Below are 14,031 nucleotides of genomic sequence, written 5' to 3'. Positions count from 1 at the left end.
AATACCCTTTGATTGGTTAAAAAATAATCTCCGAAAACACTGAACCCTACCGTAAAATACCGGGCAAGCACACACTCAAACTCTAGAGGTGATGGGGAAAAAGGGGGGATGGGCGCTTGTCCGGTCATCAATTTTACATATAAATCTCCTTCACTTATCTTCTCAGATCTTACAAATTTGGGAATGGACACTTGGAATGGGTGGATGGGCAGTATTCTAAGGTAACTATAATATATGCAAGCATTTTGACCCCACCTCCCCCATGCACAAGTAATGAACATGCCAAACACCTCAGCTACCCACCTTCCAAAAAAAAAAAAAATCCATGGCTATGCCACAGTCAATTAGAGCTCGGCATGTTCCACTTATACACGGAGCATTTTTGTAGTCCCTTCATTCAAGAATTGACGACAGCTTACGGTAGTTATACAAAACAAATCTATATTCTTTTCTTTGCAATAGTAATTGTCTTTTCGAAGAATTTTTATGGAATGCCAAGGTCACGGCAAATTGCCACCGTAGCTCCGCGCATTCCTCGGATGCCCCCCTGGACCACGTTCTAGTCGACATTGAACATTTCCCCTCGAAATGCAAGTCGCGACAGGAAGGGCTGCGACGGACACGTGAGCGCAGTCCAACCGGCTCCGTCTGCAAATTTTGCCGCGTTGCTCGAAGCCGCTGTCCCCCGTTCATCCGTCAACTTTACATCCATTTTGCTCTCTTCCTTTTCGCTCGTACGCAAACCAGCCGCAGCTTGTTCGACGGCACTGGTTAAAAGGTCCTTCAATTCCTCGATTCTTCCTTTCCCCGCGATCTCGAAATGGACCCGGCCGGAAGGGCCGTCGACACCTTCGGAAGTCCCATCGACGAGTTCGCCTTCGTCGCTTTCCGAGGTCAGGTCGACCTCCGTCACTTCCGCCCTCCAGCCTTCGTTATCTCGCGTGCGGTTGAATTTTTTAACGGTGTCCGTCTGAGCGCCTTTTTTCGTCGCTGCGTATTGCGACGCTTCCACGGCCTCGGCCTTAGCACTGGCGTAGTGAGACCCTGGAGCAGCTTCGTCGGGGCCACCTTTGTACGCTTCAGAGGGTCGAGCCGCACCGTCTGCGCGTTCGCCATGCTCCGGGGAATCCCCCGATCGGAATTCCGACTGCCAATACGGGCGCTCCGAGACTTCTTCGGGGCGTCCTCCGACGTGCCCTTTATTCCGGTCCCCGGAAAGGTCCTTGGGGGAGAGGCGGTCAGAAGTGTCCGCCACAACCGTCGCTCCTTTGGACTCATCCGCTTCTAGCCGTACGTCAAAGTCGCCGACGGGAGTAGCAGTCGGATCTTCGCTCGCAAACTCTTTGATCGTGTTAGGCTCGCGGTCTACGCTTCCCTGGACTGTAGATTCCACACCGACGCCTGCTGCACCGTGCCGACCAGTGTCGTCCTCATCGGCCTTAGCTTTGCCTGTCGTGGTAGTCGCAGTCTCAACCTCCTCGACGTCCCCGCCAGCGCCGGTTCCAAATGCGTCAACTACAGCCGCAACGGTGCCGGAGTCACTCTTTCCAGCCATAGCGACATTAGCCGTATCACTCCCCGCAGCTTCGTTCATCTCGCTATAACCTTCCTCGACGACGGCAGCATCGGTGCCGACCGACTTGGCGCAGATGGCTGGACTGTCGTCTATTTCGGTGCTGCCTTCACCCGCTGCAACGACATTGAGATCTTTTAAATCACGCTCGGCAGCAACTGGCACACCAACGTCGGCGGTCCTAGTGTCATCCTCTTTAGCAATGGTGGTTTCGCCATCGTCGGCAGATTTTGCACAAACGGATTTTGTCCCACCAGAGCTTGTCGACGCATCGTCTTCAGCGTGGGCGCTGCAACCTCGAAGGTCGTCCCCAAGGTCGACCCTTGGTGCAAGAACATCGGGATCTTTTACATCGTGCTGAACGGCAACCGACGTGTCGGCGTCCGCGGTTCGAGCGTCAATCTCTTGAGCAACAGAGGCTTCGCTGTTATCGGGGTCTGAAGACCCCGTCCCACGGGGGCCGACAAATTCTTCGGCACTGCTGCCGCCGTCCTCGAAGTAGTTCCCGAAGTGGTCGTCAAGCGGCCTCACAAACTCCTCCCTCCGCTCGTCCACGAGCAGCTTGCTGAGGTCCAGGAGTTCCTCCAGGCGCTCCAGGGCGGCATCTTCGGCAACCTTGTGGGCGCTGCAGCAGTGGACTGCCGCGACGTCGATGGGGTGAGCCTCCGTGTTGAAGACGTAGCCGCCCGCATCGAGAATGCAGCGTCCAGACGGCGTCTGCACGGTGGCCGCTTGGCTCCCGTTGTTGTGGATGAAGTGGTCCGGGCTGAAGAGCAGGTACAGGTACTTGGTGGTCTCCGCCAGAAAGAAGGACTCCATGCGGTCTTCCAGCTCGTGGTCCTGGACCTTCCGGATCTGCGTCAGAGAGCGGGGGTCGTTGTAATATAAGCCGATAGCATAGTTTGGGGTTTCTCAAACTAGGTTCTTAGGAGGCCACCTGGGGTTTCCCCTCGTGGATTCCCCAGGCTGACAAAATCCCTCGACCATCCCTGCTGCTAAGTAAAGTGTTTTCAGAGTTTAAGCACCATTTTAGAGGAGCCACCCAGTGATGCATAACTATGTGCCAAAAACTCGCTAATATCTGCATTACAGTTTACAAGCTCTGTAGGCTTTGTCTGACAGGCCACAGAGATCAATGGGTACAGCACGTACCCATGTAGGTGGCCACTTGGCTAACAAGTACACCACATTTTCATACGTGCCTCCCTGTGATTCATGAATGATGATAGCACTTGCCTACACAATCGGTAGCTGGCATCTCCCCTCCTCCTCCCTCCATCTTCCTCCCCTTTTCCTCCCTCGTGATCTCACTTGTGACCCCCGTGACGTCACACGTGACCCTCGTGATGTCACACGTGAAGTCATGTGTGAAGTCATTATGGGAAATGTCTCATAATGCAACGCACAGTTACGCCGATAGCAACGCCGACGCCGACCAAGCCGGAAACAGGCGCCTTAGAGCTGCGCTCTAAGATTAGCAATCCCCCGTTAACGTACAGTACGGTCAGGGCGATAGCTGCGACAGGTCACGGTGAATTTGTTGGGCATCGGCGTCGCCTTCTCGCACCGTGGGGTGCTTGAACGAAAGAGTTGGGAACAAAATAGAAATGGGGATCCCTAATCTACGCCGAGGGACCGAGGAACCGGGACATCGCCACCTGCTGCAGTTGCCGCTAGCACCACCGACCGATTGCAGCAGGCGACCATGCCCCAGTCCCTTGGACCCACTTGGTCATGCCGTGTAGATTAGCGCCCCTGTTTCGTTTCAAACACTTTTATTTCTTCTGGTTCCGGAGCGCGTGATAGCGCGTCTCCCGGCACGAGTTTTTGGCATTGACGGTGCTACAAGAACATTTCGTGGTAGGATATACTCTGTTTTTACAGCGGAGCTGTTAAAAGACACATGCAAAGGAAAAAAAAAAAAATTTTTTAAACAGCTTAGATGGATAAAGGATATGTTAAAACGATTTTACAACGAAGAAAAAACATTTTTAGATCTATATTTACGGCGCAAAACGAATTTGTAGTTGGCGCCCGCAGGAGCCGCCACTGGTCACTCGGTAGACCTGTGGGCTGCCGCGCTGCGTCGCCGCCGCTGCAAAGTCGCGCCGCTGCCGCGCGCTGAGCATTTTGCGGCACCACTTTAACGCGTTTCTCCACGCGGCCATCGCCGCACAAGTTTGTCTGCTTCCAGGCGGCGCCGCCGTCATCTGACTGGCGCACAGATCTGTCACGTCTGCCTGCGCTTTTTCAGGAGTTTCCTTTGGGCTCTAAAAGCTATTTATTAATCTTAGTTTTTTTTATACTTCAAACAAAGATGAATAAGTTACTTTTAGAGGCCATAGGAAGCTTCCGAAAAAGCGCAAGCACCACGTGACAAATATGGACCCGTCACGTGATAAATATGGTCCACTTTTCCACGGCACCCGCGGGCGCCAACTACAAATTCATATAGCACCATAAATATAGCTCTAAAAAACTTTTTCTTAGTTGTAAAATCGTTTTATGATATTTTTTTTCATCTAAGCTGTTTAAAAAAAAATGTTTTTTTCCTTTGCATCTGTCCTTTAAGGGGAGACACCCCCTGGGAGGGTCAACTTTTGAACCCTTGGGTTAAAATTAATGAAATTTACAGGGTAGGCTGGTGGTCCTGCTAGAGGGTGCATAACAAAATTTCAGGTCTGTCAGTTAAATGGGAAGGAAATTAGGGCAGCTTCTGTCAACAACACCCCTACATTGTTTAGTTAATCTATCGTCGGAAAACTATCACTATATTCAAGATTTTTATTCGCTAGATAAGTAGCAGAATGCCTAGGAGGTGCGCCTATGAAAAGTTGTTTGTAAAAAGTCATTGATTTCTATCAATTTTCTCTTCTGCAAAATTGGTCAATGTTTTCGTCTTCTGTGTCTCCGACAAAATGTCAATATTTTTTATAAAAGACATTCGTAAAGTGACAAACAAACTCCATAGGCGTTTGTTTATTTATTATCCTTATTAAATTTCAGTCAGGAAAAGTGAAGAACGAGCCTTCCCTGTATTGCCATTATCAAACGATAGATTGACTAAAATGGATTTTATACCAAAAAGTGGAACGGAGAAAAATGTGTTCAAAGTCCTCCAAACCCTACCTTTTCTTTAGCTTCAATGGACAGAAAATAATTTAAAAAAAAATAACTATGCAGTGTAAACTAATAAAAATTTCTGGGAATACCCTCTGGATGTAGATGGATGTAAATATGTAATTTTTCAAAATCAATGTTTTTTGCAGAATCTTTTTTCTCTGGGTAGTGTCCCCCCTTAAGGGGGTACTCCGGCGATTTTTTGAGCTACCTCAACTAACTACATTTTCTGACTCCCCGACCTTTACCCTTTCCGGTATGTTATTTAGTATCGCGAAATTCATAGTAGTTATTGCAAAATCGGCAAATGAAAATGATGCAAAAACCAACATTCAAATATACCCATACTTTTCAGTGCTGTGACGTCAGTGGCGGGCAGGCTTGCCAGTTGAGCGAGCAGTCTAAAAAAATAAAATATGCCAATCATTTCTTCGGTGCTGGAGCGAGCTTCCAAAGCCTTTATTTGACACCATCAAACTGTATGTAATCAATTGGGAACAAATTCTACAGTCCAAAGAGTGAACCCCTGCCTTCCACTGACGTCACTTCTTCGTTGCTGCCAGTAGAGACTTTCAGTTTGAAAAACACTGTGAGGACCAAAATTGTAAATTCAATAACTTTGTGAAAAAAAAAGTTATTTTAACCTAATATTTGGGATAATATTTTAGCAATGTTGTTTGGCGAGTTCAGCGAAATTTCAAGCAAATCGCGGACCATGAAGAAACTGCCGGAGTACCTCTTTAAGGGCTAGTTTCCCAGGATTGTGCCCCCGCAAAGAAATGTCGACACAAAACTCTGGACAGCTACCGCCACCTATGAGCGACGGCGGCAAGCCCCATATCTGGTTGCCGCCGTCGCTCACAGATGGCGGCAGCCTTTCCACTCTGGCTTGCCGACTTGCGGCCGGCCATTACTTTCCATTGTGCAGCTCCGCTGGTCTTTCTTGTTTACCAGAGTGGCTGAAAGATTTTTCTTCAGAGCACGCGTGCAGTGGTGGATTTACGTTTGGTTTACGCAGGCAATCTTTTTCGAGGATTCCGCAACACTAACGCAGGGCCCACTACATAGCCCTACATCGCCAACTACAACATCAAAAATGATGACTACTACATCTACTACAACATTAACAACATCAGCAATGGACATTATTTCAAGTGGTTTGCAAAAGCCCATAAGTGCTATTGCTGTAAATGAAACAAAATGAATGTGAGGTGCTTGTCCTGTCTTCTACATGCACTTTGTCTTTTGCACCAACTGTTTTTGTGGCAAGAGTTGTCCCCTGGAATTTTTGACCCAAGGCGCATGTTTCGAGCCCGGCCAACTCGAAACAAAATCTATCGCTCTTAAAGAACTCCCAACTCTCACAATTTTTTTAAGGATAGGATGCATTACATGTCACAAACAAAACTGACCAAATGAAGTTAAAAAATCAAATGCTACGGTTAAGTATCATAAATTTGCAAAACATGCCTGTAAAGTTTGTACCCATTGACCACAGGTTTTGGTACTGCATCTCGGATTAGAATCATATTTTACTTCCTAGAGACAAACATCCAGCTAAGCCCTCTCTACCAAAAATCATCAAATAGCATCTTGGGCAGTGCATTGTGGTGTTTGACACGACAGAGAGACGAGCGGAAGAAAAAAAGAAATAAAACTGGCTTAAAGTTTATCCGCTTCCTTTTGCTAAGCAAGGCTTACCCTGTAGGAAAAGGATGTTTTCCTTTACAGTTTTGTCTCATGTGTCTCGTCACCTGCCGTACAGTCGATCGTGTTTCCTGAAGATTCTAGAGATCATCCATTTTACCCCATGTTTCTGCTCAGTGATGAACCTTTAGCCTCCTTTTAGATTCTCTTAATCAAACTGGCTATTTAAGACGGATCTACCGTTTTAACCTCGGATTAATTACCTTTTTAATACGTTACCAATTCGTTCGGCTTGGCACACTATAGCCTCGAGGACTGCTGTGCCAGCGGACTCCTAATCGTCGTCCTAGACATAATCGAGTCTCTGTTGGTGTTCCAAACTTCCTCTTAGCATTCTTGATTTCCAGTGAAGAATATTCCGGGGTATTGGGAAGCAAGACTCACGGTGGCGTAGCCGCATTCCGTGCGGGCACTGTGGGCGATGGACTCGAGGATGTCCACCCCAATCTCGAGCAGGTGGGGGTCCTTGGTCGCCTGGTACAGGTACATCACACTCTCCACAAGCTCTGCGGGCAAAAGGGCCAATTGCCCACCTTGCAGCCCCCTCTGCCAAGCGCTATCAACAACCTTAATAGAATAATATTTTGCAAAAACTTTTATTTTGAGTCTCATTGTTTTTGATTATTTTTGAATCCTCATATTTCATGTATAAAAATGATTAGTGCCGGTTACAATTGCAAACTTCCTCAAATACCCCTTTGAAAACCTCCCGGTAACCCAGAACGGCCTAAATCTGAGCTATTCTTCTCTGCGTGGTTCTTCAAGTTGCGACGTCTCCCAACGTCACATTTACGTTGAGATGAAGGCCTATCTCCTCTTCATCTTAGTCTTCTGTATAAAGTGACCAGACGTCCCGATTTAGGCGGGACAGGTCCCGCTTTTCCGGCCGTGGTCCCGCTGTCCCGCCAGCGTGCTTGTGGTACGCCGTTTTGTCCCGCTTTTGCTTCTCGAACCGCGGATAGATGAAAGATTCCGTTAAACGAAAGGATCGCAGCGGTGGGAGGGTGCTTCCTCAGATCAAGGAACAAGATATGCTCGAAAGAGAAGATGCTGAAGGTTAATTGGCGTATGACATGTGAACAGTACTATGGACATAGTACACAAAAATAAATACATTAATACTAAAGGAATATTCCAGCCAAATGTGTTAGATATTTGCAGGCCACACAGTACGCAAATTGAGGGAAAAAAGAGATGCACACGGTGTATACGAAATAATGAAAAGGTATGATTTGTTACCGAAATTTAAACTTTGCAAGTCTCGCAACACAATGACCCCCCCCCCCCCCCCCCCTTCCCCCCGATACGCGTCTTGGTTTGGGGCCCGAGGAATACGGTCACTTTACTTCTGTAGCTTCAATTTTCCGCAAAACATTAAAAACATTATTAACAATTTTTTGTGTCATTTTGGGGCATTTTTACTGCTTACACACAAGAATTCTTGTTTGTGATATTTATATTCAGGAAAAAATTAGGAAACTTTTGTGAGCTCATTAAAAATGTCAGTTTTATGATTTCCAATTATTTTATAACGTAATATGTCTCGCGCACATTATTTTCATTGTTCATTGCACTGAATGGTTCACAAGGAGCAAATTAGCTTATTTTACTAGGCTCTCAAGTGTGTTGCCATGTCCCAGATGTGCGCGAGGTTTTTTCAGCATGCGTATTGCATCCCGAAGATAAAAGACAAGCTATATCAAAACTGACGGCAGATTTAAAAAAAGGGAATCAAACACACAGAACTGCAAAAATTTAAATCAGTTATTGCATATAAGAAAAAAAAATGTTTACCCCTGGCGCATGTCCCCTTAACTGCACAATTGTTTTCACACTCGTGCGTCATTTGAACGCAGTACAGTGGACTCCCATTAAACGAAACTCGCTTAAACGGAAAATTCGGATAAACGGAACTCTAAAGGTTGTTTCGGTTGGTTTCCTATGTATTTAATGATAAATTCTTCGGGTAATCGGAACCCCCCTTTTTGCTTACTTCGGTTAAACGGGACCGAAACCGAAACTACCCATGGCGACCGCGGACATCGGAAATAGTTACAGCAGTCTCACAACCATGGAGTACGCAATAGCCAAGACTGAGGACACTTTAAAGGGAAAGGGGTTGTGTTAGAACAAAATTTATACAAATATTATTATAAAAAAAAAAAAAAAGTTGTTAGGCTAGGTGGCGCGAGGTGCCGCTCGTTACAAAGGGTACGGTACAGCCATTCATCCATCCATCCAAGCCATTATATTAAGGCAATCCAATCCAGTCTTTCTACCGCCATTAGGGTTAGCGCCTCGTCTGTTGCGCGTCACGTTTACCATCGAGTACACAAACCAGCGTCCGCTTGCCGTGTTGTGATGGAAGCGGTAAAAAAGCGGCCGCACCAAGCGATCTCGCTTGCTACGAAAATGAAGATCCTTCAAGAGCTGGATCGTGGTGACCTCTTGAAGACGGAGATCGCAAGGAAGTTCGATATCCCGAAGTCTACACTCTCAAGGATATCAAAGGACAAAGAAAAGATTCAAGACGCTGTAAAGCGCGGAAGCTTTGCCACCGACCGAAGGAGGATGCGAAAGACGCCTTTTGAGGAAATAGAGAACGTCCTTTTTCTCTGGTTTAAGCGCGCGCGAAGTGCTAATTTCCCGATCAGCGGCCCCATCCTCGAAGAAAAGGCTGGAGAGATTGCGTCTCAGTTGGGAATAGATAACTTCAAAATGAGCGACGGTTGGCTCAGCCGTTTTAAAAAGCGCCACGGCCTAGTCTTTAAGACTATTTCTGGGGAAGGTGCAGCAGTCAACAGAAACCTTTGTACCTCCAAGGCATGCACACCTACTTCGTCAAAAAGCGATTACAAAATGCAAAACAAACTACCATTACCTCTTTTTTCTAGTCAGCTACATTAGCTGGACATCATGCTTGTGGGGAGGCACTCACTTGATCGAATGACGTTTTAGCGAACGCCCACGTTTCATCGAACGACACTTTAGCGAATAGTCGGACGCCGCGAAGCGGCGTTTTCGGGTGGGCCAAATGGGTTCACATTTTTGTAATGAGTTGCCGAAGACTGTCGCCGCGAAGCGGCGTAAAGCGCAGCGCGACGGATGGGTTAACGCGCGCCCCCGTTATTCGCTAAAACGACCATTCGCTCAAATGTCGCCGTTCGCTAAAATGTCATTCGCTCTTGTGATATGGACCCATGCTTGTGAAATAAAGTCATATTTCACTCATTTTATGTGCTTTGCTTTAATGAAACTTCTGATAAACGGAACAAATTTTTCTGTCCCTTCGAGTTCCGTTTAAGAGGAGTCCACTGTACCTGTTTTAAGCTCCAAACAGGCAAGCGACAAGAACAGGCGCCGCACGCTGGCTACCATAGTAACCACCGCTGGGAGGCGGACTTATGCCGCCACACTGCAACGTCTAGAACAGTTGCCATGAAAACCGTTGCATGGTGCCCGTTTTCGTTGCTTGTGTGGCTCTAAGGCTGGCTTCTCTAAAGGTGTATTCGCACGAAGGAGTTTTTCCCCTAAGGGGATAGATTACTCTTGAAAAAGAATGCTCGTAGGTTACTGAGTGTATACACCAGGTTTTGCAATTGCTAAGCTCTACTAACTGAAAGTTAACAATTTAGAAACGTTGGTTGTCTTTATCCCACAACTGGGCAAGGCTGACATAAATCTGACGTCACTGGCCAAGTTTGTCACACTATGGCGTCCATAAACCGCGTGATCATTTTGAAAAATCCCCGAATGCCCACCCAAAATGAGGAGATAAATGGTAAGAGACATAAGCTGGGTTATCTTTAGGGATGAGACGGCAAAACTTGATGAAACTATAATGATAAACATGGGGGCACGCGCTACAAACCACGCGACAAGGGAACTGATGCTGCAGATCGCGAGCCCGGAAAATTTGCGTTTAACGACATGAATATAATTAGGTAGAACTCCCGTGCCATGGGAAAGGATATCGCAGATTGCAGACACAGCAGATTTGTGTTTTATGGTCAGATAAAGACAAGGAAATCAGCTAGACACTACCCACAAAAAACAATTTCTGCAAAAAAAGTTGATTTTGAAAATTCTCATATTTACATCCACCAACATCTAGAGAGTATTCCCAGAAAGTTTCATTAGTTTACACTGCACAGTTAATTTTTTATAAATTATTTTCAGTCCACCAATGCTAAATTAAAGAAAAGGTAGGGGTTGGAGCACTTTGAATGCATTTTAGAGCGCGGCTCTTAGGCGCCCGTTTCCGGCTTAAGCGGCGTCGCCGTCAGCGTAACCAAGGTCACCCCAAGGTCACGTTACCCTCAGGCCACGTGACCCCCCAAGGTCACCCCAAGGTCATCTGACACCCAGGTCACCCCAAGGTCACGTGACCCGCGAGGTCACATGACCCTTTCCAAGGTCACCTCAAGGTCACGCGACCCCCACGTGACCCCCCTCCCCGAGGTCACGTGACCCCCCCCTCCCCCCCGAAGTCACGCGACACCCCACAGGTCACATGACCCCCTCCCCCCGAGGTCAGGTGACCCCCCGGAGCATATTACAGAATGAGGGGAGGAGGAGGAGGAGGAGGGGTCTACCCTCCCCTCCTCCTCCTCAAGAGCTGCGCTCCAATTCGGCGTTACGGGGAGTTGTAAACGGCTTTCACTTTTTTTCTCCGTTCCACTTTTTGGCATAAATTTCACTTTAGGAAAACTATCGTTTTATTATTATGTAACATAGATTCATTTTTATGACTTTTTCTGGGGTGAAATTTTAAAGGGAAGATAGCTATAAGCTTGTATTTTTTTATTTTTGTCATTTTTCATTCTGAAGAACTAAAATTTCGGACAAAGGATGGAAATCTAAAGAACCCATTTTAGAGTATGCATGTGCTGTCTGGGATCCAGCCCAAAAAACGTTGATAGATAAGCTGGAGAAAATACAAAACAGGGCGGCTAGGTTTGTTCTTGGACGATACGGGAGGAAAGAAAGTTGTACAGAAATGAAAAAAATGTTAAACTGGGAACCACTTTCCGTACGTCGGGAAAAACTGCGACTAAAATTTTTATACTCAATAGTTAAAAATAAAACGGGAATAAATAGCGAGACTTACTAAAAAGAACCCTATTATGTTTCTAGTCGTAATGATCATAGTCTTAAAATTAGAGAGTACCGCGCTAGGACATGCATGTTTGCAAACTCCTTTTTTGTACGAACAATTGCACAGTGGAATCGGCTGTCTGAAGAGCAAGTGTGCTGTTTCAATGAAGACGTGTTCTTTTCATCCTTGTAACCCCCCCTGCTGTAACGCCCTCGGGCACTGCGGGGTAATCATTGAATAAAGAATAAAGAATAAAGAACAGTATTTGTGTTCATGTGGCTTTTTTGTGATGAAAGATGGCATAATATAGAAATATAGCTTCGTAGCTATCTGCTCTAAACTGTCCTAAAGCAATATGACACATAAAAATGACAAATGTATATGTAATTTGAAAACGACAGTCTTCCTATGCAGACACACCCACTTTCATCTTTAAACATTTGCAATTTCTTTTGTACTTCACCCAGGTTAACAAAATATGGTAGAAGTGTTCTCAACATCAAGAAGCCCTGGAAATTACATTTAAATCGGACAAGTGGTTCAAACATTCCCTTTCTTTGGGTAGAGGAACCGATATTGAATCAATATTGTGTAAACTGACTTACCATTAACAAAATAGAGTTAGCGAAACTATAGTAACATCCAACGGGTTCTAGCGGCAGAGTTCTCGTAAATTAACGTTCGGCGTGTTTCACTTTTTACAACATTAGTATCTATTTTTGTGCCGTCTTTACTTCGTATAAATCCTCGCTCGCGATTTAATACATCCGCAAGGATGTCCTTGCTGATGCTTAGAGGGCAACTCCGCTTCATTTTTGATATTTAGAAAACTATGTAGCCCTCTTCAATATCCTATAGGAAGACCCCATTTCAAATATTACAATCTAATTCCGTCTATATATTTATAAACTGGCCAGCAAACCTTCAACTGAGCCAAGTCGCCGAAATCTGCCAACTCTAGCGTGCGACGCGAGGCGCAATCGTCAGCGCAGTCAAGGCGACGGAGTTGGAGCGGCAAACGTTGAGCCACTACGTCAGAGGCATGTGTACGTCATTCTCACGTTTTGTTTGTTTTTACTTCTCAGAGCGAAATTGAACAATGACGTCATGAGTTTCTCCTCCCGGTGTTGGCTGACCGGGCATTCACGTGGTCACCGCAACGCGGATGCGCCAGTTTGCGCTGCCCTGCGCGCTTATCGGTCTGTTTCTCCGCTTCCTTTCTCTTTCGTCCTCTCCCCTTCCCCCTCTCGCCCGGGCCGTCACCGTCCATGCCATGCGAAGCGACCTGCGCGCGTCGCGTGTCCTGTCCCTCGCCCCCCTCCTGAACGTCACAAGACCATGTGGTTCGACGTGACGTGCCCATGACTCTGACCACATGAGACCAATGTTGCCTGATGCAACTGAAGTTTCGGTTTCGGTATCAGCTGGTGTTTAAATTAGGATTACACAAATAATATTTCACATTTCGCGAATCCGAAGACGTAGAGTTGTTTAGTAGTGCTTTGTAAAATGGAATCACATGTAAGCCTAAATTTTTCGGAATTGAGCGGAGTCGTCCTTTAGGAGACGGTGCTCTCCTGTTTTTTGGACAGACCGCCCAAATTTTTAAAACTATTAAAAATTATTTGATCTGTATTCTATTCGGTTTCAAAATTCAGCATTTGCACGTCCCTAGACAAGGTGCAGAAAAATTGAAGGAGGCAAGGAAAGGAGCAAGTTTGCAGCGCCAATGACGGACTGCATGCCACGCAAGTTTCTTTCTTCCTTCTTTACTCCTTTGCTTTTTCGTGCAGTGTCTTCTTTTTTCTCACTTTGCTATTTGTTTCCTTTTCTCTTTCCTTAATACGTGTCAGTTGTGAGTCCGTGCCTCTTCATTCCGTGTGTCTTCTCTTTGTCCAGTCCTTTCGTGCGCCGTTTTCTCGCGAGTCTAAAGACGTGAAATCACCCCATTTGACGCATTATTACGGCGATAGCTGCTACGGGGACTTTCCCCTACTTGAAATGATTTAGGGCGATGTGGGGCATATGTCGTCGACATTGCCGTATGCTCGAAACAAGAAGCCCGCCGCAGTTTCGTTAGGATTCAATCCCGGGTCCGCTAATTATGAAGCGAACACGTTACAGCGGAGCTACGCCACTGCTTCAACGTGCCGCTTGGTGAACTGCCTGTTTTTGAGACACCTGCGCACATGAGTCTCGTGCAGTGCACACTAGATGGCCGCAGTTGCCGCGCCGTTGCCTCGCTCCATGAGAGTCTCGCATCGCACTCGTTAAAGAGCTTTTGTGCGAGCAAATACACCACTCCTAAACTACAGGGCGGCGATGGCTCCACGTCAGGGGGCAGGGTACGTAAAGATACACTGGGACCATTACGATTCTGCAGGTATTGCTAGGACTGTCTGTGGGTTCAAGCGCGACTGCTCATTTTAAAGCGGCAGCTTTAGAGGGCCAACCAACCTCAGGAGCCGCATAAGCACAAAACATGTAGGACAGTCAGTCTGTAACCGCTGAACAATCTTGAAAAAATTAAAGG

General features: G+C 46.5%; 1 protein-coding gene across 2 annotated transcripts in view; it reads right to left on the bottom strand.

Moving 5' to 3' along the window:
- Nucleotides 1-420: 420 nt before the first annotated feature.
- LOC8043968 overlaps nt 421-14,031 on the bottom strand; it is a 40,292-nt gene continuing 26,681 nt past the window's right edge. For both annotated transcript variants that reach the window (XM_040211022.2, XM_040501144.2), the window contains 2 exons: nt 6,785-6,906; nt 421-2,428 (listed from right to left, as the gene is read on the bottom strand). In XM_040211022.2, coding sequence (XP_040066956.1) covers nt 560-2,428; nt 6,785-6,906 — 1,991 coding nt within the window. In that variant the 3' untranslated portion in view covers nt 421-559. The remainder of the gene's footprint in view (nt 2,429-6,784; nt 6,907-14,031) is intronic.

Source organism: Ixodes scapularis, unplaced genomic scaffold (genome assembly GCF_016920785.2).
Source record: "Ixodes scapularis isolate PalLabHiFi unplaced genomic scaffold, ASM1692078v2 PGA_scaffold7__128_contigs__length_106722199, whole genome shotgun sequence".
Taxonomy (NCBI): Eukaryota; Metazoa; Arthropoda; class Arachnida; order Ixodida; family Ixodidae; genus Ixodes; species Ixodes scapularis.
This window is presented reverse-complemented; position numbering and strand designations above follow the sequence as displayed.